This window comes from Parasteatoda tepidariorum, chromosome 2 (genome assembly GCF_982258835.1).
Source record: "Parasteatoda tepidariorum strain Cologne lab strain chromosome 2, Ptep-v5.0, whole genome shotgun sequence".
In the NCBI taxonomy this organism is placed as follows: domain Eukaryota; kingdom Metazoa; phylum Arthropoda; class Arachnida; order Araneae; family Theridiidae; genus Parasteatoda; species Parasteatoda tepidariorum.
The window spans coordinates 14,962,768-14,990,745 of NC_141756.1; the positions used below are offsets into that span (position 1 = coordinate 14,962,768).

At 27.1% G+C, this 27,978-nt stretch overlaps 1 protein-coding gene across 1 annotated transcript; it reads right to left on the minus strand.

Moving 5' to 3' along the window:
* Positions 1–6,519: 6,519 nt before the first annotated feature.
* Positions 6,520–27,849, minus strand: LOC107456185 (uncharacterized). Its single transcript, XM_043049364.3, has 8 exons — positions 27,321–27,849; positions 21,156–21,210; positions 20,871–20,942; positions 18,471–18,563; positions 14,491–14,554; positions 9,926–9,977; positions 9,767–9,842; positions 6,520–8,160 (listed from the first exon to the last, which is right to left on the minus strand). The coding sequence occupies exons 1-8, from the start codon at positions 27,733–27,735 to the stop codon at positions 7,947–7,949; spliced, it is 1,041 nt and encodes a 346-aa protein (XP_042905298.2). The 5' UTR covers positions 27,736–27,849; the 3' UTR covers positions 6,520–7,946.
* Positions 27,850–27,978: the final 129 nt, after the last annotated feature.

Consider the following 27,978-nt stretch of genomic DNA (forward strand, 5'->3'; position numbering starts at 1 on the left):
GATCTGATATGCGTTTGTATTTATTTGTGATTATATCACTGATATGTATACTTTCATATGTTTTTTAATTATTAAAAAAAAAAAGAAAAGAAAAGAACGCATTAATAGAATTCCATAAGAACAGGGATGACGTTATCAGAGATATTTTTGTTTTCTCGTTTGAACATACAGTAGAACCTCGATTATTCGAGCTTGTTAGGACCGTTAGTACCTCGGATATTAGAAATCTCGGTTAATAGAAACTGTGTATAAAAACCTTGCCTTGCTCGCAAATTCAACATCTTTTGAAATATACAACAACAGAACGCTTTTTAAATGATAAAAATAAACATGTATAAAGTTATGTTTCACAGCTCAATAAATTTAAAAAGGCAACAACGAGAACTAAATTTAAAAAAAAAAAATTTTTTAAATTATTTTTAAAATTAAATTAAAAAAAATAACACAAATCTCAAAAACTTATAGTATTTTTAAAATTTAATATACATTCAATTGTTAAGTTTACACTATTTCTTATTTTATTACTATTTCTTAAAATATTCTGCTACCTTTGTTGCAAAAGTACATTATAAAAAAAGTACAAGATATTGCATCTCGAGTTTAATAGGGTAATACGGCCACTGGAAACAAAGCATTCTTCCGCGTTGTTGATTTCTCAGGGTGCAATATTTCTTCAAAGTTGAGTACTTTCGGGGGCAGTAGAGTTAACAGAAATGTCGGTGAATCGAGGTTCTACTATACTGTAAGAATCGGCGGGGACAATGTATTGCTAGTTTTTCGTACATGGAATTCTTAAATTTTTGAGAATGAGGTAACTTTTTTATTTTGAATCCGTAGTGTTTCAAGTGGGATAACTTTCTTGACTTTTATAAATCTATTCATATGTTTCTTGGAAACTTACAAGGTGTTTCGTAATCATCACCCTTAATGTATAGATTTAGAATCTGTCAAAACTGTACGTACAGGGTAAAATTAACAGTAGCCACCGGCAACAGGACGACTCAATATAACAAATGGTGATTAGAAAATTGTTTACCAGTTTCTACCTTTTCGACGAAAATGCTCTCCACGTGCAATTTATAATTATTATTCTTTTTAATGTTGTCGTCGTAGGCCATTAAGGTACTAGGGGTGCCATTGTTCTTGTTTTCCAGTGACGCCATCTATAGTCGAGATTTCGACTTCTACCACATCCGTTTATATGGCAGACCCATTCGTACATCCACAGATCGTAATTTTGACCTGAACCAGAGAACCATCAATCTCCACTACCTCTAGAGGCATAATTTGTTACGGGAACATGGAGGACTTCGTGACGCTACAGATTTAACGGGCACCAGTCACCATTTACTATACGAGGAGTCTTCGAACTCCCGTTCTCATGATCATGAGTCTAGCGCCCTATCAATCTGGCTATCCCGGCCCATTTTTTTTAATAAATATGGAATTATGAATCTTTTACAATATTCTGATAATAACTTTACTTCACGCTTTCTTCTAAAAATTTATCTTCATTTTAGAAGTGAATCTTGTCATGCTTACCATATTTTGAGAATTGCTTCATACGAAATGCTTTAAATTATTAATATCAAGTTTAAAAAAAAAAAATTATTAATATTTTCAATTTTTGAAAAAGTAGCGAAATTTCCTTATTTTTCCTATAATAGTAGAGATAGCAAATTAATACAGAGAGGGGAAAAACAAAAACTCTATAGAATCACTACTGAGAAAGGCGGGTCAAAATCTGTTTAATTGCCACTGGAATTAGAAGCAAGTTGAAAGACTATATTTAGAACTAACTTAAGTTACAAAATCAGACACAAAAACGTACTTTCTCTGAGTAAACATACTCTTTTTCCGACGAATTATGATTTTTGAAGCACAAAATATAGGGAGAAGCCGCAATATGGTCCCGATAGTTTGGTCAAGAGAGCGAGGCAAAGTTTGTTTCCTTTAAAGTTAATTTAACTTTTTGCATATTTCGCCACAATTTATAAATTTTTAAAGCGAATTCAAAAAGTTTTGCACACAATCATAAAATTCGTTTATCCAAAAATAATTTCATGCATAAATATTTTTTAATAAATATTTATTATTTTATTTAATAAAAATCGAAAAACAATGAAATTGTTAGGAAAGTATAATTTGTTACATTTCAAAGAATGTAATTTTATATGGCGAAATTGATGGAATAGTTACTGAGAAATCGAATTTTAAATATGGAACTTATTTAAAATACGATTTCTCAGAAACTATTCTACCGATTTAGTCCAAAATGTCTACTTTGCTACATAAAATTCTTAAAAGTAATGAAAAAATTTGCACACCTAACAATTCAAAACTTTTTCTTCTATTATTAAATAATATTATAAATTTGTTTTTTTTTGATTGGTTGAGGTCACTCGCTTCTTTGAAGTGATATTAATAATAATAATTATTATTGTAATATTATTATATATGTATATTATATTATTTTGATAAGTAAATAAAAATACGACTCATTCAAAATTCGATTTATCAGCCATTATTCGACTGATTTCGCTCAAATTTAAAATAATTCCAGAAATTGTATATTTTATACTTCATTTTTTTTCGATTATTATTAAATAAAATAATAAATATTAACTAAGTTATATTTTACATGGATTTATCTCTGGATAAACGAATTTCGTAACTGAGTGTAAAAAAAGTTTCAGTTCGTAAAGAATTTCTCGAGATCTGGCAAAACCAGCATTAAGGGGCCCAAACTTTAGGCCGCTCTAATGATCAAACAGTCAGGATCCTACTTCCCAAATTGAGATTATCCACTATATTTTGGGGATCAGAAATCATAATTCGTCGAAAAAAGGGTATGTTTACTTACAGAGATTACGTTTTTTATTCTGATTTCATAACCTAAACTATCATCGGCTTTAGCCAACACCTCCTAGAATAAGGAAGGCCTCAGCACGGATCAATTTAGTAGTCCGATGTGACGAAGTTAACTGCGCAGTTGATGAAAAATAAGAAAGATGTCATTACGTTCGGGGTACTAAGCTGCGCAGTGTTTGAAAATACGAAATATGTCATTACATTTGGACTACTAAAGGATATTTATGGTAACCCGTGCAGAGGCCTACTCTTTTCTAGGAGGTGTTGCTTTAGCTCATTAGCATATATGAGGTTACCCCCTTGAATTATTATGATTGTTTCAGTACATGAAAACCAGATCATTAGATCAAAAGTTCTTCAGGAAGATTCTGCTTTTTTTCCCGACGCGCGCTAAGCATTCACGTTTCTGAGTACATAAAAGAGAACCCTCAGTTCATAAAATTCCATATTTTCATTCTCATATCTGAAAAAAGCCCTATACTTTCGTATAAAGAATATTTATCACATAGGAATTCAATGCTTTAGATCAGGGGTCGCCAAACTTTTTTGATCATCGACCCCTATATAATTTTTCGAAATCTCCATCGACCCCAACAAAAGTAATTTTCTGCTAATTAAAATAAAACTCTATTAGATACTGTATTTGTACATTTATTTTATAATTTTAAACATTTATTAAAGTAATAGTACATTGTGTAACAATAGTTTTATGAAAAATATATTAATATTGAAATTTAAATACCTTATTATTAAATAATAAGTAATTATGCATAAGTAGATATAATAAGTAAAGTAACTAAAGATTTACTGCTTCTTGATCAATGAGATGGGTGTGCCTGGTGTTTTTTTGCAAAGTTCGCTATATTGGATTCAAAATTGGTCAATTTTAACTTTCGTCAAAATTGATCAATTTTGTAATTTTCGTAAAAAAATACAAAGTGTGCTATAGTTTTGTCGCGGGCTGTACTAATCCATATTATTAATGCTTGCCTTCTTTTTTGTGCATTGATAATTAAAATTGATATCTGAACCAAACGAATGGTTTTATCGAAGCAATAATTATCCAAAACTATACAAGTTTTAATAATGACACTGCAAATATTCAACACAGTTTGCAAAGATAGCTGAAACTGCGTATGATATTTGCATTTGTAACGTTAATGCTCGTCACACGTGACATTTGTACAAGCGCACATATGCATGACTTATAAACTGCGCTGAGTTCGTGCCACCGCGCGGTGGTACGTAAATATTTGTTACACCCCAATAAATATATGTTTATTAATTTATGTTTTATAAAGAAACTGATATTGAGCCAATTATAAAAAAAAAATCACAAATTGTACATAATTAGGTATGTGTGATTTGCGTATTGAGAACTGCTTTTTTTTTCGACCCACAATCGACCCTTCTGATTCGGATCGACCCCCATTCGCCCCCCTGTCTCAGATCGACCCCCGCTTTTGTTAAATAGACCCCTGGGGGTCTATATAGACCACTTTGGCGACCTCTGCTTTAGATAATCCTAGTTCTGAAATACGTGTTCATTTCGAATTTCCCTCAGATTCCGGATAAGAACATGTGCAGGGGTGATTGTGAGCCAAAGTCAAAATTCCGGAAAATTTCTTAAGTTAAAAATAAATTTTTTAAAGTTTTTTTTCCCTTTTTCTCAATATTTCTTAGTTCACTTAAAATATATTTAAAATTTAAACATACCTACACCATTTACACGTACCTATGATGACCTGGAGAAGTAATTAAAATTTACAAATATGTCTTTCTTGAGTTTATGATTATAACAACTATTTACTGATAAAAAATGAATATTAATCATGAATATAAGCTTATAAAGTATATCTCTGACTCTCCCTTACAAACAAATAAAATAAACATTGTTTTTAAGTTCCACATTTGAAAATTTGATTTCCGGAAACTTCCGGATCACTGTTAGCGAAAATTCCGGAAATCCAGATTTTTTCCGGAGCACAATCAGCCCTGCATGTGTGTACTTTCGATTTCTTTCATTAATGGAATATTGTTTAAAAACATCGCATCGTTAGTGAAATATTATATGGCATCCATTAAGACTATTTTTATGGTCATAGGCTGCTTCTTCAATTACCGGTAAAAAGCTCTTGTGTACTCATTTTATAGAAAAACAGAAATATTTTGTGATATAGTCTGATGGAGAATTGTTTTAAATAAAATAAAGATGATAAACTAAATTACAGAACAATACATGTTGAATCAAAACAATTGCTCTATTTTAGTAGAGAGCAGCTGATAGCGTTTTTTTAATTTTGTTTTTCTCCTTCAAGGCACACATTCTACACAGTTATAAATTATTTTTCTTTGAAATTTTTAAAACTGAAATTTTATAATGATGTATGTATTTTAATGGATAAAAATATGAAAGAAGAGAAAAATTGTCAGAGTTGCCCAGAGGTTAGAGCATAGGACTCCGGTCTGGAGAAACTGCGCTCGATCCTCAAAAGCTGCTATGACTAAAGACCAACCGAGTACTTACAAAATAGATGCCCGTAAAATCTATGAAATCGGTCATCCTGTGGTCAGTTGCCGAGCAGGACCATGGGTAAAGAGAAAAAACCTTTCCGTTTCAAATAAATGCCTAGATTTTTAAAATTGAGCAAGTGGCCTTACAGATGAGAGACACTGCCATCTACCCAGGAGGTTATGAGCGAAGTCACACTATCAGAGTGGTCCTCTCTTTTCATACGAAAAGCACTCCTTTCTGACTTAATTCGCAAGGCCAATAGCCGGTGATCTTTGCTTGTCCAAGTATCAAAAGAAATAACACAAAAGAGAAAAACAAATTTCGTGGGGGACGAAAATAAAAATTATTAGTCTGAGCAAAAAAAATAATTAGAAATTATTATTTTACATGTTTTTTTTATGAATATCAATAAATTATTTTTATGCATTTACATTTAGTACTAAAATATTTGATATATGTTTACATTTATATGTTTTTTAAAAAAAAACGTAATAATTAATTTCATGCATTGTGGAAAATTGTTCTCCAGTTAAACTTAGGAAAAGTTTATTTTAAATATTTTGTTGTCAAAAGTGTAACTAAAAATAAAAGAAAAAAACTAGACGTATACAGTTAATTCAAATATAAAGTCATTAAAGTTCAATTTTTGAAATTTTATTCTATTTCAAATGATTTCTAAATAGTAAAATTGCAAACAGTTCAATTTTAGATTGATATATTTTGATGCATAACCAGATTTAAGAGATCAGATGAGATGTAAGAATGCTAAAAAGCACCGTTTGCATTTATACTACATTGATTTTATGAACTTTTCAGTTTTTGTTTTTAAATATGAAATTCCAAATTTTCTTCATTTAGAAAAAAATATTTAGATATTATAAAATTTTTTAATTGAAGATCAAGACAATATAAATCTATATAAAAATTTAAAATATGTGAGAGTTTGTATTTGGCTAGGAATCAAAAGCTATGGAGAAATTTTTTTTTTAGTAAATTCTTTTATGGCACTATATTATGAGTTTGTAAAAGATACAATTTTCTCTAATTAGCATATTCTAAATAAAAATATTATTAAAATAATTTATCAACAAATGCAAACACTCACACATTTATCGATAACAACAAAACAATAGTGCAAATTAAAATTCTTTTTTATTAAACAAAATGAATAAATGAAAGAAGTTAATTTCCAAACAGCTGTAGTAGTAATAAAGCAATGTAAACTACAATTATGCAGGATATATCAACTTAATGTGTAAAATTTTGCTGAGTAATAAAAGGTAAAAGTATTATTTTATTTAGGATTTAAGCAAAAGTGTACAAATTCAATTAGCAGGAATTTAAAAGCTTATATTAACTCAGAATTATTGCATTCAATTATTAATTACATAATTAAAAAATCATACATGCTATAGTTATGAATGGAACTATAAGAAATTAAGTGTTTTTTTTTTATTTCACAAAGTTTTTACAAATTTAAAGATCATAATTTTTCTTATTTAAGTGATATTAAAGGAAATGCTAAATATACAAGTGTAAATAAGAAAAAAAATTATGGTTAGTCTTGTGTGAATTAGATAAAAAAAATGGTTTGAGATATTAAATTGTCAGATATAGTATTTTTTTAACAACCAAAGTTTTTTTTTTTTTTTACTTTAATGGTTACATTTTAATTGAACTAAGAATAGTAGCTAGAGCAACTATAAAATGCAATTTAAGTGTTCAGAATCAAAAGTTAGGCCTTTTGTTGAAAGAAGCCAGGAATTTATTCTTCCCAAGTTCCAAAATTAAATACAAAATTTATCAATAAATGGCACTGATTAAAGGGAAAAAATTACTAAATTAAAGAGTGCTGTTGTATGTTGAACCAATTTCATGAACTGTAAATTTTGCCCATAAATGGTGTCACAGCAAAGGCTAGTTTTTCAGAAAATATTGTATAATAATTTTATGAAGTCAACAGTGCCATCTGTTGATAACATTTGTAACAAATTTCGTGAATTGGGAAGAATAAATTCTTTGATTTCTTGAGCAGAATGCAGTAAACTGTACATTTTTCTCTCTCTCTTTCTACTCCTTTAAAAATTAAGTTTTAAAATATAGTTAGCATTTCAAGGGATATCCTGTACGTAAAGACCCAAAACAAATTTACAACAGAAAATTTTTGGTTTGTATTTTAATTCAGATTATTTTTCGAATAATTGTCAAAAGCAACAAAAAAACAGGCCACCTGATTATCACAATAATTTTAATTGGCTCTTGTGCTCTTAGTTAGTGACAGCTGAAAAGTTATTTCGGCTGTGCGTAACTTGTCTTGCATTCATAGCCTTGCAATACTTATTCATGTATAGAAAAATTAAAATTTCTAAGAAGTAGAATCTTTTTTTTTTCCCCTAAAAAAAAAAGTTCTTTATGATTTTTTGTACAAAAAAAAAATGATTAAAAACAGGCTAGACATAATTTAAAGATAGAGTAGAACATTGATTATGCATATCACATTAACAACACCAAAATAAAAATTTTTTAGTTAATGTTTCAATTTTTAAAATTTTTTGAGATATCATTTTATTTTAATAGAATGAACTTTCTTGCACAGTTCTCCCAATTCATCTACATCATCATAGTTCCAATGTTGTATTTTCTCACAAGCAGAGGCTAATATTTTCAAATCATCATTTAAATTGTGTTCACTTTCTATGGCCTCAATTAAGAATTGGAGAAGTTTGGTAAACAACTGGATGCGACTATTTATTTTCTGATTCGTAGTTTTCAAACTGTAAAACAAAAACAAAATTATTTTATGAGTTTTATTTTGAAAGTAGGATAGTTGAATAATTAAATTACAAGGCAATTGATTAACATTCAATAAAATAAAATAAAAAAGATTTTTTTTTCCCTTCAGATTGATTTTTGATGAAAGAAATTTTTTCCGATTTTTTTAAAATTATATATTCTGAAAAAATTAGGCTGTTTGTTTCAAATAAAGACAAATTTCTTCTGAAAAAAGATAGTTATATTAAAAAAGATAGCTTTGCAATAGTTTATTTTATTATGCGTTAAGATATTGAAATTAAAGTTAATTTTTAAAGGAAGTTTTTAAAAAGCAGAGGATGATATTTAATAAAAAAAGCGATAACAAAAAAAATTTACTGTGTTCTGTATAAATTAGGCTTTCAGTTAGGATGAAAACCTATGTGTTAAAAAAATTCCAATAATAAAACTATTTCACAATTTAAATAGAATAAATATTAAATACTGACCAGACTTAATAATTTACAAAACCAATATAGAATTAAATCAGTACAATAGAATTGTTCCTTTGCTCTATAATTGAAAGAAAAGAAAATTCAACAAATATTTAAACTGATATAATGGTTTAGAGTCAGGCATAAAACTTCCGTAAAAAGGCAAAAATGATTTAAAATATTCATTTGTGTATCAAATAAGACACCATATTTGAAAAATATCCTAAGTATCTTGAAGAAGGGAATGGAAAGTAACAAAATTTCAATTACTTAAGAGTACACTACCACATAAAAATATAACTACAGTACAGAACCCGTTATCCGGAATTCAGAAAACCGGAAAACCAAAAAACCGGAACGAAATTCGATAAATTTCCCCCCATTTTTAAAAAAACATTTTTTTTTCCTCATCAGATTTTAGGATTTTTCTTTCTTTTTTGAAAGATGTTTACCTTACCATTATTTTGGAAATAATCATTAGTGTATTACTTCATCGTTTTTTCCTCTTTTTAAGATTATTTCCAATTTTTTTTTTTTTAGTTGGGTTTAACAATAAAAAAACGGCTTTTGGTAGCAATTCAGAAAACCGGAAAAATCAGTTATCCGGAATAGCGATGGTCCCGATCGTTCCGGATAATCGGTTCCCTACTGTACTAATATAAATATGTAAGACTTAAATAAACAAAACTGACCCTATACAAAGTTTAATTGGAAAAAAAAATTATAAATTAATTAGTGTATGATTTTCTTCCCTATAATTTTTACAAATCTTATTAATATTACTACACTAGTTAAAAGCTTGCCCCATTTTATTTTTTGCAATTTTATTAACTGTCAGATTAGTCAATTAAGTTTAACATTTCATTTAGTCATTTACACAACTCTTTCTCTGTTTGCTTTTTGTTGGTAAATTGGTTTAATATTTTATTTCTTCTTCATTTTTGAACAAATTTAAAATTGCGACATTATTTCATTTTGGGTATCGTTGCATTATAAAGAGTAATTTTTATTTTGAAATACATCATTTCCGTAAAGAAATGCAACCTGAAGACAACCCTTACGTTTATTCCAATTACTTATTTTTATTTATGTTTTAAATATATTTAATTACCAACACAGTCACAAAATATTTTACCATTCTAAGTCTTTGAAGTCCTCGGAATCCATTGTATTTACATCTAATCTTTCCGAAGAGGAATTTCTCTCGCCACCTAAATCAACAAGAATAAATACAAATAAATTTAAATATTAGATAAAGAAAACATTTAATAAAAAATACTTTTTTATAACTTACTTTCAATAGCTAAATTCATTTTCCGACAGTTTTCTTCTATTTTTGCAATTTCCTAAGTTTACAAAAATATGCGATTATCTCAAGGAAATTGCAGAATACTAATAGAAATAACAATTAACAATAAAAAATAAACACTTAATTAACAACGCTAAAAAAAGATTTCTTTTCCATAAAAATAAAAGAGGTAATTGTTAAAAAATTTTTCCCCTCATCATCTTAGTTTTCCATTAAATGATTGATTTTTGTTTTCTTTCTGATTTTCGTTTGTTTGTTTCTAACAAACTTTTGATGATAGAGTATCATTTGATAGCAAGATATTTTTAGAATAAGATTAATATAAAGGTATAACTTTAAAGCTGTAGAAATAACACTAGATTTTTTCAAGCATTATGTATCGAGTAATTTTGGGTAGTTAATTTAATAACATATATTTGTCTGTTTTTAGCCTTTTTAAAATTTACTTCTATAATTGTTTAAACAGATTAATAGACTTAGATAAAATGAAAAACATTCAGCGAACACATTATCTCAATTAAAAACTTTTCAGCATGCATTGATTAACTCAAGCAACTAGTTTCAACCTTTTTGTCACAATTTCATTTAGGTGAAATTTGTCAGAAAATTAGTGATTTTTTTCAGAAATGTTTAATTTTTATTGAAATTTATATTGATTCATGTCACAGGGGTAAGTTTGATAAAGATCAAAAAAGCTGAAAAGAGAAATCCAAAAATGCTAGGTGCAAAAACACTTTTTAAATATATAATTGAAAAAATATCTAAAATTGGAGCAAGGGAAAAGTATGTAAGACACATTTATATACTGAATGTTATCAACGTTTTAATAAAAATATGGATGTGAGTACTTTATTTATTTATTCAAACTGTGTGAGCATGAATCTCAATGTGTGATTTTTGAATCTTAACACTTAATTTAATAAATCTTGACAATTAATTTTAATAAATCTTGACATTTAATTTTAAAATCGTGTTAAAACGATTCTCAATGTTTTGATTTTAAAATTGCACGAATGCGAATCTCAATGTTTCATTATGAAATCACGCGAATACAAATCTCAATGTTTCATGTTAAAATCACGTGAATACAAATTCCGATGTATAATTTTCAAGTCACTTGAACACAAATCATAATAGTAGCTTTCAAATCACATGAATGCAAAATGGGATATTTGATATAAAATCGCAAAAATGGGAAACTCAATGAGAGATTTTAAATCGTTTCATTTGGGATTTTAAATCATGTGAATGTAATTTTAAATTGCGTTTGCATTGGTAGGAAAAAGCATAAAAATGAATTTTTTTAATTTTACTCGGGAATTCGAAAAAGGCATACTTTCGTTGAAGAGGAGGGCTCTTTTTTTCTTTATTAGTTAATAGCAAAAAATTTTCAATGATGATGAAAAATTTTTCACAAACAATGATAAATTATACGAGTCTACAGATGAAACTGATCAGAAAATACAAAAATTTTCTTAATAGACTTGGCTAATAAATTTTTTTTATATTGTCTTGGTTTTATTTCTCTTAATAGGGCTCAACTAAAAAAGAAAAATCTTAATTTTTATTGGGCTGTAAAAAAAATATTTTTAATTACAAATTGATAGTCTCTTACTTCTGATGTTTTGGAATGCTCAGCATACCAAACCAACCAATAACAAAGTAATCATAAAATACTTATGCATATTAAAAAACACTTTGTCTAACAGAAAGTTTATCGAATGATGTTACATAGTTACATTATAAAAATTAAATTAGAAAAATTAATCAGTTAAAATTAATTAAGACTGCAGCATTGAAAATTAAAAGCTTTTTCCAACATTGATAAGGTATTTTTTTAGAGCATTAGTCTTTACTTAAGATGCTAAATCTATAAAGCAGGGCATGAAATTTCAGATCTACAGTTACTAACCAGTCACAAATTTTTGGTCGTCACTATTTTTGGAAAAATATAAGTAATTTTTAAAATGTTAACAGTTGTAGCATAAAGAATTTCTTTTTTTTGGTGTGAAAACCATAAAAGTTGAAAAATGGAAACACATTTTTGAAAAATAATAATAATATTAACTTAAAACAAGTACTTGAAGTTTCCTAAAGTCTTAATGGTTTCAATATCATCCATATATCATTGAAAATAATTAAAATAAGTAAAATATCAGAAATACCATTTGTCAATTGCAGCTCTAGTGTCAAACTCTGTAACTCTCACTCTGTAATTTTTTAGTCAAACTCTGTTACACTTGAGTCTAACTCTATTTTTAACTGGAATCAAACTCTGTTACCTACTAGAGCTCTAAATACTTGACCGACAATGGCGAGTGAAAATTTTGCATCCTGCTATAGATCGACATTAATTTACTTGCAATCTCTAACATTGTCAAGTTTTTCTGGAGATATATGAACATGGTTGTCATACAAATTATAAATCTAACTATACGACACTTTTCAACAGGGGCGTCAGGATAGGAAGTCAATGTGACCTCCCTAAGATTTTCATTATTCAGCTACATTTGCCTAGCTATTCGGCAAATTTACGAAATTTAAATTTTTTTTCCTTAATCTTTTTTTAGAAAACGCAAATAATTTAGTAGTCATTACACATTTATTGAGTTTCTTAAATTGGGATAAAAGAAAGTACGCTTACATATGCATAGTTTCAGGTATTCAATTAACAATTACAGTACGGAACCCGTTTTCCGGAAATCAGAAAACCGGAACGAAATTTGATAAATTTTCCCGCCATTTTTAAAATTTTTTTTTCTTTTTCCTCATAAAATTTTATGATTTTTCTTTCTTTTTTGAAAGATGTTTACCTTACCATCATTTTGGAAATAATCATTAGTGTATTACTTCATCGTTTTTATTATTTCCAACTATTTAAGATTATTTCCAACTATTTTTTATTTATTTTTTAGTTGGGTTAAAACGGCTTTTTGTATCGATTCAGAAAAACCGGAAAAATTAGTTATCCGGAATAGCGATGGTCCCGATCGTTCCGGATAATCAGTTCCCTACTGTATTAACATTCCCCCTTAATCTTCAAAATATCTTTTTTCAATCATTTTGTGAATGGAGCTTCCATTTCCGAAACAGACGAGTCAGTTTGAACAGATATTAGGAGAAGAGAAAAAGAACATATTAATTCTTTTTCTAAGACTTAATCTAAGACTCAGCCTTTCGACAATTAGTTTGTAAATGCAGTTTAGTAGTCATAAAGTCGTGTGCTGCATTAAGCTGAAAAATAATTAACAATTACACACGCTTAATTTTAAAATAAATTTCTTTGATGAAAAAAAGTTTAAGAGATACAAATTGAATATTTATCTTAAGGAAGTATTTTTTGATAATGATTATCAACAAAGACATGCCGTGATGGAAATTATGTGCCCATTGAAATATTTGAGGGGCATCTACAACTCTTTTGGTGGTTGCAAAAGAAAATTCAGACAAACTATTGCAAACATAATTATTTCTAATTTTATTCTTTTATTTAATATATTTATGCTAGATTTATTTCATTTACTGACTGGAAAAATTAGTCATAAATGAGTCCAATAATCATGATTGGCTTACACTGAATACAAAGCAATGACACTTAAACTTAATAAGTATCTCTGCAAGAAATATTTGGCAAGTAAATATACTTAGAAAGTAAAATACTGAGCTAATCCCTTAATCTTAAAAAATAACAATGAAAGCAATACCAGAAGTTGAACCCTAATCTTAAACAAACCTCAATAGAGAAATATTGGACAAGGGTAAACTGAGCAACCCTTTACCTTAAAGAAAATAAAAATTGTAAGGAATACTGGGCAATGACACACACCCTGCATTTCTGAATTGTTAATATATAATAATAAAGGGTGATCTTCAAGTACAATGCGTATTTCTTATGCAAATATTTTCCCTAATTTATCTTTTATAAACTGTAAGGAAAAAAAAATTAAAAAAAAAAAAACCCAATTGCTATAAATACAAAGAAATATTTTAATATAAAATACTACCTTGATACAAAATATTTTATGCTAAATATAAAATGTATTTGGCATATCAATAATTCTTTGAAGATTAACTAGTTTGTAGCACCAAGTTTGTAATCACTGCCTCAAATGGGAATAATAACAATCCATTTCTCCCACGCCTAAAATAATACACTTCCATAGTCTCAACTGAAAACACCTGATTCAAGATACTGTTAGATTCATGGGATGGTGAAAAATTGTGTATTCATCTCAGCTGTAAATGACTTCATTCTTTTCATTAATTAGATAATTCATTGACTAGAATAATTAATTAAGTATAAAATTGTTAAATCACTTGTGTTGGTGGAAAAACACACTATGAATAAATATTAACTACGTGTACCTATAATTACAAACAGTTATGATTTCGGTTACATTAGAAATTTCCTTCAGCAAAGTGTAAACCCCCCTTCCAAAAATATAAGTTCGCAGCATCTCTGTTTTTTTTCGTTACGCAAATAGATTTAGTTACAGGATTTTTATAAATTACTTACATAGACATTTAAAAAAAGAAGTAAACATATTTACCACTTGTCCTGATGATAATTCTCTCTTTAATTGTTCCTTTTTCAGTAAAAGCCCAAGAATGAGCCTAAAAACATGAAATAATATTTAATCTGATTAAATCAGTCCATATAAAATTTGCAAGTAAAATATTGTTTGTAATAAATTTTTTTTGGTTTTCACCCCCAAGTTTTGATGAATGTAGTGTTTAATAATAGAAGAAAAAGGCAATCAATCGATAAGCTATGTTAGAACAATAAACCATAATAATAAAATGAAGTGCCAAAAGTCTTATTTTTGAAAAGGTTGCTAAGAGAAGTGGTTTCTTAAAAAAATGTCAACATTGAATTGCAAGAATAATTTACATAAAAATTTAAACAAATTAATTGCACCCTATTTAAATATTAAGCAATAAAAACAATAGGAGTGATGGTAAAACAGATTTTCCATCCCCATTATTTTGTTCATGAAATTCAAAATAGGGTTGCCATTCAAAACTGGAAAAAAAAAATTCCGTGTAGAAAGAAATTGCTTGCATTTTTCAGGTTTTTCCTGTTGAGTGGCAACCCTGTCAAATTTGTTAACTTTTTCTCCTCATACATTGAAATGTTATTGATTTGGGTTTCTCAAAACCTCAATTGTTCTAAACTTCAACATTTTTTTTTAAATTTTTTTTTTGCGTGTGTACAGTGCTTACAGGACTTACAGTGCTAATATTAAAATCACTCCTGTTTTTTATGGACATAACATATTTATAGCTGTAGTAATGATAGCAGAATTTAATGCTAACTTCCACATTAATTGGTCAACTTCTTTAGAAGATTATAAAGCGTATTTTAATAATCTATTTAAGCAATATCAAAATGCCTATGCTGTTAAAAAAACAAACAATGAAACAGAAAGGTAAACCTATATTTCTGGAAATTTTTTATAGCAATGAAAAAAAAACTAATATATTCTAAAATACAAGAGACTAGTTCAAGGTAGTATAATCTTGGTGCATAAGTCGACTTTTTTACCACCAAAAAATGTTCACTTATACACCAGTAATAAAGTTATATTTTGTTAATTGTGAAATATCAAGGCACTTTAAACAATACAATAAGAATAGCTCTGTATCAATTTATACCTTTAAAAAACTATTTTTAATTTGTTATACACAATTAATTTTGCATTTCCTCTAATCATATTTTCTTTACATATAAAGGTATTTCAATACTTTCAATTACATTCAGAAAATTTAGAATAAGAATTATTCAAAAGTATTTTTTAAAAAATGTAACAAAATAAAAACTTTAAAAGCCAGAAATTTAACGGTCTCAAAATTGTCATCCAAAGAATTCAAAATTCTACACTTTCTAAAAGATTTTATAACAACATTTGAATTTACATTTTGCTACGCATCTAGTATAATTTGAAACATGATAATTATAGGGGCAGCGTGGATATTTCCAGTTTTCATATGATTTTTTCCCCCCAATTCCATCAACAATGAATTCCAAAAGGATTAATTTTAGAAATTTTCATATTTGGTTTATTGATTGGTCCACTTATGTATCCAAAATACCAGAAATTCGTGACCTTGTAATCAAAATTAGGTAGTCTATTTATACACCATGATATATTTATTATATATAGGTATAAAATGTAAAAAAGGAAAAAAATCAAATATAAGACACAGTAATTACATTGACATGCAAATCGAATGAAAGGGAGATTGCAGAGAAATAGCTGAGATTTTTTTCATAAAGTGAAAATACTCCTTGATTCTTTTGGTGGAGCAAAATTCATTTTGGAGTGAAATATGAGAATAGAAAAACCATAAATCAGTGCTTAAAGCAATTCAATTGCTGAAAAAAGCTTTCTGCTGAGCTTCTTAAGGAAAGCCCAGAAATAACATCTGAAGTCTTAGCAACTTTGTACAGTAGAATTGTGAAACAAAAAGAATGGCCAGAAGACTGGAAGAAAGGTCTATTAATAAAAATAGAAGAAAAGGTAGACTTAGTGAATTGCAATAACTGAAGAGGAATTACACTTATAAGTGTTTCAAGCAAGAACTTTACCAGAATAATTCACGAGAGAATGAAACACGAAAAAAAAAAAAAGGAAAACAATAGTACCAAAACAGGCTGGCTTTACAGCCAACAAATCATGCACAGACCAAATTGTCAATTTAAAAAAAAAATAGTTGAACAATGAATTGAATGGCAAACAACACATTATCTAAATTTTATCGACTTTGAAAAAGTATTTGGCAGTGTCCACAAAGAAACAGTTTGGAAACTATTAAAAAGTTATGGAATACAAGATTTATTCATAAATATTATCCAGAAAATGTAGGAAAATTACCATGTACGAACAATACATAGTGGATACCAATTACCACACTTTAAAATTTTATCAGGAGTAAAACCGGGAAGACCTCTGCCTTCTAACAAGCAACCTACAACATATGCAAACAAATAGAACTATCCTTTATACTGAAGCAAAAAAATGTGAATTAAAGATCAAACAACGATTAAGAAAATTAACCCAAAGTAGAATAAAACATACACACATATATAGATATACGTAAATATAATATAATAAACTATACAATTGAAGAAGTCAACAGTTTTTCCTACCATGGATCAATTATAAATGATAGAGGAAATACAGATCAAGACATTGATAACAGGTTGAACAATACACGCAGTGCTTCCATTATTTTAAATACATTTTGGGCATTAAAAACTAAATCAAATGAAACAAAAATAAGGATATTTAACTGAAATGTTAAATTAGTAGTTTCATAGGGTTCAGAAACTTGGTACAACTTGAAAACAAATATAAATAAATAAAAGGCTTTTGTCAACAATTGTATCAGAAGAATTCTATATATAAAATAGGTTTACAAAGCATCAGATACTTAATTATTTAAAATCAGTAAACAATAACCAATAGAATTAGAAATCAGGGAGCGTAAATGGTGATGGATTGGACACGCTATCAGAAAACTGGAAAAATCTAAGTTCAATCAGGCGATGGAATGAACACCTTGAGTAAACAAAAGAGGGATATAACAAGGCGATTAACAAAATATAGTAGTCGTGGTGGATCAGGGGGTGAAGTGATCACCTTCCAATGAGGTAAACCGGGTTCGAATCTCAGCGATGGCTGGTCGATACGAATTCCAAACCCTGCTAGCACTGACTACAGTGCTAATGTAAAATATCCTCAGTGGTGGACGTATCATGAGTTAGAGCTCCCTTGCCGTCAGACTAACCGTTTTTGTGTGTTTTCCTCTCAATGTAACGCAAATGTGGGTTAGTTCCATCAAAAAGTCTTCCAGGAAGGCAAATTTCTCCCAATACTTGATCCAGGAGTTCCCTTGTCTTCTGGATTGGGTTCAAAATGACAAGGCTACAGAGTTGAACATTAGTAGGCGTAAGCCCGAAAAATTAGGTCGGCTGCTCAACGACGGTAATAAAACAAAACATAAAGAGCTCGGCCACCAGCAGGGTGAGATAGAGAGTCATGACAAAAGGCCCTATACTCCCTACAGAGTAAAGAATTATGAGTAAATCAAACTATAAATAACATTAGAGATCACAAGTGACCAATTTCATATAAAATAAAAAAAAACTTTCATGCTTGAAATAAAAGATCGCAAAGAAATGTGTACTATTTTGATAAGCATGTTTGACATTTAGTATAAAAAATAAAAATATATAAGTAAAATATATTATTTTCATTGAAATTTCAATAGCATCGTATTTTATTTTGTAATTTCTATAAATATACAGCATAATATGAAATCTCAAACATTTCCATTTTCTAGTAAATACACCTTACTAGTTTTTTTAAATGAGTATTTCTGATTTCCAATGCGTGTTAGAGATAAAAATATCTCTGGTTAACTAAACACCTGTTTTTTAAATTAAAAGATATATGAGCATTGATGAAAACTAATTATAAATGATGAGATGTAAACTACCATACATTTAGATAACAATGTTATTTACCCTCTTTCACCATCAGAAAAATCATAAACTTCTCCATCTTTCTTAAGAGAGCAAGGCAAACTAATCTTTCTTATAGTTTCCATAAACTGAACCCTAAAAATAAGTTTTATATATTAATAACAATAAAATCAAGACTTGATAATGAATTAACCTAAATATTTATAACATAATAAACTACTAATTTCTAACACTTAATTAAGAATTAACTTAAATATTGACTATTAGGCTACATTAACTACTAGACCCGACTATGATTAATTTCAGTGTTTATAAGGATGATAAACTATTAATTAATCTCTTTTTAGTTTGAGTAGTTTTTGTTAATTTTTTTCTCTAATGCTCACTTCTTTTTTTTTTTTAAAAAAACTTTTAATTTAGAAAGGAAAAAAAAGTTTTTTTCATCCCAATAGATAGAAAACAATGGATAAAGCTTATTACACATCAATTTTTAAAGGCAGTATGTAACACTTCTTTTATCTTTCACCTTCCAGCATACAAATTTTACGACAAATTCGGTTTTTAATACTTTTTTGGCATATTACAGCTGGGATGCTTAAAGATCATTTCTATTCCACCTTTCCACACATCATAGAATGTGCCAATAGGAAGTCACATGACAATTTTTATTTTTAATTGAGGTTTTGTGCTATGTGGTGGCTCGTTCGTAAAATTTACCACACCTGCGTGGTCGTGGGAGGAAATTAAATAAATATTTCTTTCTCAAGTGTTTTCTAATTTCTTGTTAATAATTGACTTGTATTATTTTAATTTGTATAAAATCAAATATATAATTGATATCGATTTTCATGGGAAAAAATTTTGACAATCAGATGATTTTCCTCGAATTCTTTTAAAATTGTCCAAGGAAGAAAAAGAAGTGAAGGAAACATTTGGATTTGAGATTAAGAGCTATTTGAGTGAAGAAGATATAGAAATAAATAATATTAGTAGTGAATCTGCACTATATTTTGAGCAGTGATGATAATTAATGATTCAGATGGAAAAAATGATGTTCTATGTTGGTATTGGATTACTGAAGGCATTTGCACAGAATGCAGTGTGAATTTCGAACATTAAGAAATCTAATTAGAATCCTATTTTTCGATTATTACTGTACTCTCTTTCATTGCTAGTTTCTTATTTTCGTTCATTTTAAATTTTTTAGCAATAATAAAAATATTAAAAAGGTAGTTTGAAATTAGTTTTAGTAACTAGTTATTTATTTTCCTCACTTGTTTCACAGAAGTAAAATTCCTTGCAGAAGTAAGTAATGTTAAACTTTCCTTTTTTACTTATTTATACTTGCCTATGAAGAATATTAAAACTATATTGAGTTTTAAAATATAGTTATTAACAAATGAATTTTAAATTATATGTAATGAAATATAACATTGCTTTTCTACCTCCCTAGTATAAGGATTCAAAAACAATTTACTTTCATTTGAATGCATTTCCTTTTATAACAACAAGTTATTTTATTTCTTGACAAAATTATTATCAATATCCATTAATTTCTGTCATAGCAGTCGTAAAAAATAGGATGCGTGCAGTTTATTTAAATATGATGAGAGTGTGTGCTGGGAGGTTAAAACAACAATCTTCCACTTATTTTGTCTCAACAATATTTTTCCAGAATCTATTAAATATGCAATCATTAAAAAGAGAGAGGGATAATACTAAAATTAAAACAGCGCAATTTCTAAATAATGCATGTTGCAAAGGTCTATACTTGAAAATTATAATTTCTATACTTAAAAATTATAATATATTAAGTCTTTTCAATTAAAAAAAAAAGAAAAATGCAGAACACTATTAGTTTGACTTATAAATAAATAAAAAAATTAAGTCAGACAAAATCAGTTATTTGAACAAATACATAATGATTATGAACATCGAAGAAAAGAAAGAACAATTTATATGGAATGTTGAAATGTTATTAAAAAATAATAAAAAAATTTCAACTATTCTACACAGAGCAATAGAGAATAACTTATAACCAGTGAAAGACTAAACAAAATTGATAATTCAAGAATTAACACTTATTATGATATCCACATGCTAAAATATCATACACTTTATACATGGATGATGTAATTAGAGCATGGTAACAATAATGCAAAGAACCTTTTCTCAAATATTTATCTAAATCATGCAATCATTGTAGTTGTTGTCTATATCTGAAACATTTAAAAATGATCCGGGGGCTTTTTAACACAACATAGTGGTATTAAACCATATAATTTAACAATAAAAAATCAGGAGACTTGATCAATGGTTTTATCAACAACAACAAAAAGGTCAAGTTTGAAATGAATTTTATTTAATAAAGTTTTAATTCAGTACTGCAAATCTAAAATTGCAATCTAAACGAAAAGGGAAGAAAAGAAAAAAAAACTTTACTCAGAGCACATTATTTCCTTTAATTTTAAATCCATTTTTCTTTTCTGTACTTCATCTTCTAGTTTGGATATTCTGTAAAAAAAAAAAATAATAATAATAATAAATAATATAAAAGAAAAAAAAGTAAATACATAGATTAATAAAAGAATTGAAACTTGATAATTAAACAGTTTTAGTTTTAGAAATGGTACCAATTTTTTTATAAAAAAATTTCTTTTCATTTAATATTTATATTTTTCATTTGAATAAAAAGTTTTAGTGACAGTATTTTGTCAGATAACTTACTTTTCTTTCAACAAACTTTCATCAGTAAGAAATTCCTCTTCTTGTTTCAATTTTTCTATAAATTCAAAATGCCTATTAGTTAACTAATAAAGCAATTTAAAATAATATAATAGAAAAAATATTAAATACACACTTTAGTAATTAAAACTTAATAATAAATATAAAGGAAAAAAATACTTTTTTTCATCGATTTTAACAAAATAGCTTTAAATTTGCAAAATATATTTATTACCATAACGCAGTATTAAATTAAATAATCTAATAGAAAAGTATTTAAAAATATTTTTTCTTATTAAAATGATTTTTTTAATGCAAGAAATGTTATTTAAAAGAATAATTCATACAAATACAGAGTACAATAAAAATTTGTTTACACTGGTAACATGAAAAAAATTTCAGCAATCAAGTGAAAAATAAAATACTGAAAAGCACATTCTCATTTATTCATTTGATTGGAACAAACATAATGTATTTTTAACAAGACATATACATATAAAAATTTATTTCATTTGTTGTTTTAACTTGTACTAGCATTGATTAACCATTTAAAAACCATCAAATCATGAAATTGGTCATATTTAAAAGCATTTTGACTTAATCTTTAATCTGTTAACATTAATTTATTTCATATAGAAATATACCCTGATGGCTTATCTTAAGATGTAAGACAACCCTGATTTTGAATAAGTTTATAACCATCAAATTTTTATATGAAATATTTAGTATATCATAACCCAAAGACAATTTATTTTATAAAAATGTAGGTATAATCATAAGTTCAAATTAAATGGATTAAATTGTTGGTGTCGGATGTAAATCACATGAAAGCAAACAATGATTACTCACAAATTGTCAAACTCTGCGGTTTTGCTTATAATTTAAATGTAAACTTGACTGCATTTTGAAGCTGAAATTTGAATAAAAAATTCTATGCAGTTCTTAACTTAAAAATAGAATATAAAATTCATTTGAAGTTTTTTATTTCAGTGTCAGACGTAAATTTTTCAAGTTGGATATAAATTTAAGTTAATGATAACCATTATAACGACTAGAAATTACTTTTAATTAAAATCTTAACACTATAAACATTATTTTACAATTAAATAGCTTCTTTAAATTAATATTGTCTTCTATTTCCTGTTTGAATGAATGGATCAATGTGTTTTACAACATTTTCCATCTTGTAAAAGTTAGTTGGAAAATTACTCATTTTAATTTTAACAGTACAAGGTATATTAAAAATTTTAAAAAACTTTTATTTAAGCAATATTTCTATAAATTTAATAATTTAAAAAATCCTGGAATAAAAAACTGCTGCTGATTTTTTTTCTTTTTTTGTCAAAAAAAAGAGGGAAAAAAATTCAACGACAGTTTTTTAAAGCCAAAAAGTTTCATTATTTTACAATAAAAAAAACTATTGAAAAAAATGGCATTGTACATTAAAAAAAAAAGCAAAATTTTTTTAAACTGTATTATTAGCCTATAACAAAAAAAATTATCGGGCAGGAAAAAGGATCATTTAATGGCTTTATTTATTGCCTGCATAAAATTAAATAATCGTTTCGTACAGTTCTTACAATCTATTGTATTTGATGTTTCAAAGTAGATGATATTAACCGATATACCTTCTACTTGAATTTAGTGGCATAGCTAATGGTGTAAAAGGAAGAGCATATGTCCCTGGTTGCAGCATTAGAGATGGACCAAATTCATGAAAAAAAAATTTATATAAATTTTAGAGCAAATTTATCTCTTTTTAATACCCCCTCTACAGTTTCATCATAGGCCTAATAACTACATACTAGCAATTTTTTCCCCATTTACCTAAAGATTGAATAGGATGTGTGTTATTGTTCTAGTTAATTTAATTATTTTTTCTTTACTAAAAAAAAAAACTTACAAAAAATACATAACAGAACATTTTGAAACTTTTTTTTTTCTCTAAATACATGCATTTTTCAAGTTCTAAGGAAAATGAAGTTAAATAGTCTCTCAAAAACTTAAAACTGAGTTACTTTCCTCAAATAAATAAATAAAATAAAACAATTTAAAAACTTTGTTGATCAATTTTAAGTTATAATATAAATAACTTAAAGTATAGCATAGTTAAACAAATTTCATTAGGTTAATGAGGTGAAATACATTACTGTAAATTAACCTAAGGTGATGTTCAGATGGTTTCTATTCAGATTTCACTTCATTTTATAAAGAAAAAGCAAAATAAGAGATAGAAATAAATAAAAACAAATGAAATGCAGTGGTGTCTGACATAAAAATAATTAATTATAATTTAACAATAAAAATATTACTAACAAAATCTTACTTCAAACAGAAAAATAACTTAATTATGCTAAATCCTAATGGCACAGTACAATTAATTATGAATTTTGGAGTCGCACACAAAATATCAAAAGTGTATCTTAAGAATATTTTTTGTAAATCAAAATGTGACATGTTTCTACACATTTGTGCAGGATAACCTGTTTTGTTGCAGTTCGCTTCAGTTATTATTTTTTCATTTTTAATTATTAATGTGAATTAAAAAAAAAACTGTACTTTGTTAGAGATTTACTTACCACGGTTACAAATTTCAAATGATGTAGCCCTTCTTTTAACAGCCTATAACTTTTTGAAAACTGATATTTGTAAGTTAAAAATCATTATTTCAAAATCTTCAATTTTCTACCCTGAAAGTGATACCTTGTTTACTTAATATTAAGTTTAAAATTTTGATCATCTGGTTGTCCAACTGGAAACATGTACCTGTACAGTGTAGAACGAAGAAACAAAGTTCCGTTTTCTTTCTTACCAATAAACAAATACAAATAATTTCTTTTAATATATTCTTAGTTTATACATCATTTACCATGTTTTCCATACATTCCTTGGTTTTTGCCAGCTTTTTAGGGTGAAAGAAGGAATAATTTCGGAAATGTGCTTGCATACAGTTCGACATAGTAATTAATACACAATTAAAATTTTGAATCAAAAATCATATATTTACCAACAAAACAGTAAAATTTAATGTTACATCTAGTGGGTTCGCAAAAAAGGACTTTTTTAAAAAATAAAATAAGTTATAAAAGATAAAAATGAAATCCAGAAAATTAGCATCAATGCAACAATTGTAACGATTTTGCTGTTAGCGATTCAAGAAAATTAGTGATTGGTTGGCTTTGCTAAGAAAAAATAATTCATTTGATGGGAGTATAAAAGTTTTTGGAAAAAGAGTGCAAGATAAAATCTATTATTAAATTATAACTAATTATATTTTGGAGAATTTTATAAAGTTAAAAATACTAAAGTATTTTGAATCACTTTGTGACAGGATTTGTTGATTTAAATCAGCTTGATTTAAATCAAATGATTTTTTTAAAAAAAATCATTGATATTTATCATTTATATCAACTGATTTTGTTTAAATATATATTGATCTTAAGAGTTAAAAAACAGTGTTTCAATTATTAATACTTTTATTGTTTTCTTTTCTTAGTTTTAAAATTTATTTTAGATAAATTGCTACATTAATTTTAGTTAACAACATTACTTTCTTTCTTGATGTGTGTTAAATTCCAACACATTTGAAATTGCATTTTTGAAAATCTATTGATTCTTGAGATTGAAAGTACAGATTAAAGTAAACATTTAATGCTGTCTTAATAGACTTGCATAGCTGTAGAAAATAACTAATAAACATGAATTCTTTTCAAAAAAAAAAAAAATTCTAATTATGTTAATTAAAATTCGACCTTTTGACCGAAAAAGTAAGGAATTAAAATCTACATTATATTTTATTGATGTAGGATTAAAAATGAATATTTTAATATAAAAATAAATAGATTAAATATTTATTTTTTGATGAATGACTACATTTATAAACACAATCTGTTACATTTATTTTGTCATTTTAAAAATCAAAAGGAAAAAAAAGAAATCACAATTTTAGATTAAAATTATATTTTGCTAATTGAAACTTTGCTTTAAAGTTAAAGTACGGGGGTCTGTCCAAGCCAAATGTACTACCCTGTAGCAGTACCTTCACAACTTCAACTTTAGGAAAAACTGTAGAATAATTTTACAAAATATTTTTTCCTAAAATTTTATTTTTGTGTCTCGTAAGAAACAATAAATCCATATTTTTACAATATTTTGTGTTGATTTTTTAATATAATTTTTTATTTTCACAAATTATGTCTAAATTTTCACAAAATAGGTGCCTCTCAGAAAAACCTAAGCAGATCCCTGAAGTACTCTTTAAATTATCTTCTATTTCATCTAGTCTTTAAATTTCAATCATGCATTTGTTCCAAAATGGTTGCGATGCATTCAAAGCTATGTATTATAACGAAAAATTATTTTAGTAAGTTAAGAGCTCCTAAAATATTGCTATAATATAGTTTTAATATTAATTTAATTTTGACTAAACATTTATAAAGTATTTTTAATCATAAATTAAATTTTTTTACAGTGTATTTGAATAAAAATAAAAAAAATCTGATTTAAATCAAAAAAATCCGATATAAATCAAAAAAAACTGATTTTTTTTATTATTTTTAAAAAAATCACGAACCCTGCTTTGTGAACAAAAAAAAATAAAAAAAATACCTCCAAAGCATCAGAACAAAGTTGAACAATAAATGAATTCAGTACACAGACTAGAAGTCTAAAAAAAAACAACAACCTTACTTTTATCCACAGAAGCAAATATCCTAACACTTTCTTCCACCTCCACCACAATTTTTGCTTTTTTTAAAGCTATGTAGTCTCATAATCTCCATAGAGATCAAATATTTCTCCATTCATTTAGCAACATGGGAGAGTTTCAGATGACAGTCTAGTTTAGCAGGATAATAATTAAGAGATTATTAATGCAAGCAAAGTATTGCTACTTGTTTGATATTTCAACTGTTTGAAAATAAATTCCCATCTACATATAGTGGATAAAACGGATGGTAAAATTCCAAAAAAAAAAAAAATCCAGCTTTTCTTTAAAATTCCCTGTTTTTTCCAGGTTTTTTTTCCAAATTTTCCTAATTTTTACAGTTTAAAAAAATTCCCACGTAATTCCAGGGGGTGGCCACCCTGACTTTGTTATTATCATTCTAAATTGAAGGCTTAAAATTAAAAGTTATATATTATAAAGTAATCCTGAAATATTACCTACTTACATAACGTTTTTTGAAAAGCATATCGAAAGCAACATGTAACTTAACCGTTTTGTAATTATGGTAATGGTAAATATATTTACTTTTATAATAATCATTATATAAATCTATTTTTGGACAAAGCACGCATTTAAAATAAAGAATACAAAACTGCTACAGTTGTAAACTTTACAAAATATTATTAAACAATCTGTTAAAGGAAAAATATATAACAAATTTCATAGCAACCAAAAGCTGAAATGGAAATTTAAAAAAATTGTAGAATTATGGAAATAGATAAAATGATTAAGTTTAAATTTTATCCTAATAAGTTCTGGAACTAAATCAGTTTTAATGCAATTAGAAAATTTTGATCTTTTAATTGAATAATTTTAGGGGATATTTCCTTATCGTGATCTGCCATGCCAACTAAAATCACCAAGGCACCAAATTGATTTTTAAATGGGAAAAATTGTACGAAAAAACACGTAGATGTTTGACTGAGGGTGGCTACGAGTTATACCCATAGAGTTGGCATTATTCTACCAAAGACCACGATATGGAAATATCCCTAATTTTCAATTTTTATGCAATTGTCTGTTTTTTTTTATTAAGAAATAAGAATAATAGCATAAGAATATAAAAACTATGATTACTTTGTAACAAAACAAGTAATAAATAGTTATCAATGATTTAACTTTTACATCAAAACAATCTCATTAAGGACTCCCGAAAATTTTAAAAATATTTCTTACAAAACCCGAAAAAGCCGGGTTCTTAAAAAAAAAAATTAAAACCTTGGAGTTAAGAAAGACCCGTTTTTTTTTTTAAACCCTGAATTCTCGTATTAGAACCAGGATAAGAATTAAGTTCATAAGATTAAGATATGATTTTTTCTTAAACTGAATTTCTTGAGTTTAAGTTTTTCTAAAGTGTCTTATGTTTTAAAATTTGTAACTATTATTAAATCCAGTAAACAATATGTCCTTATATCCGTTAGTTAAAATTTGCTCATAAATACCATATAGAATTGCAATTTCTAGCTCTTTTTCCTTTCTGTGTAAAGTTTGTAGCATTGTGAACTGTTCCCACAAATCTCCTTTATTCATTTCATCCAAATCTTCTAGAAAGGAATCGGACTCATTTAAATTTTCGGAATGTGCAAAAGAAATATCATTTATTAATGCTTCAACAGGATTTTTGTTTAAAGATTTAGGCTGGTAACTACAAGCAGAAACTTCCCTCGATTCAATGTTCGTCAACTGATCCTTCCTAATTTGAGATTTATGTTTGATCACAGGTAAAGTTTTTTTCTGAGGTTTAGATTTTGCTTTTTTTCGAAGTTTAGGTCTTATAGATTGCTCCTCTGTGGGATAATTTGGGTCTATATGAATATTTACCAAGTCATCAATTTCAATTTTCTTTTTGCGAGGCATATTTTTATGATTTGAAATAAAATCTGCTCACTTAAATTCACTTTCAAACTTTTCCTCTGATTTATGTATTTGCTTTTAACCGCCGCTAAAAATTTAAATTAAAGTCTTTAACTGTCTATTTCTGCGTGACTAAACTCAGTATCTTTAGCTTGTATTTATAATATCAATAAAATATATAGCATATAGAGAGCGCTGTAAACTTTTGAGTTTACTTACGTCGCACTAGAGCAGTACAGTGGAATG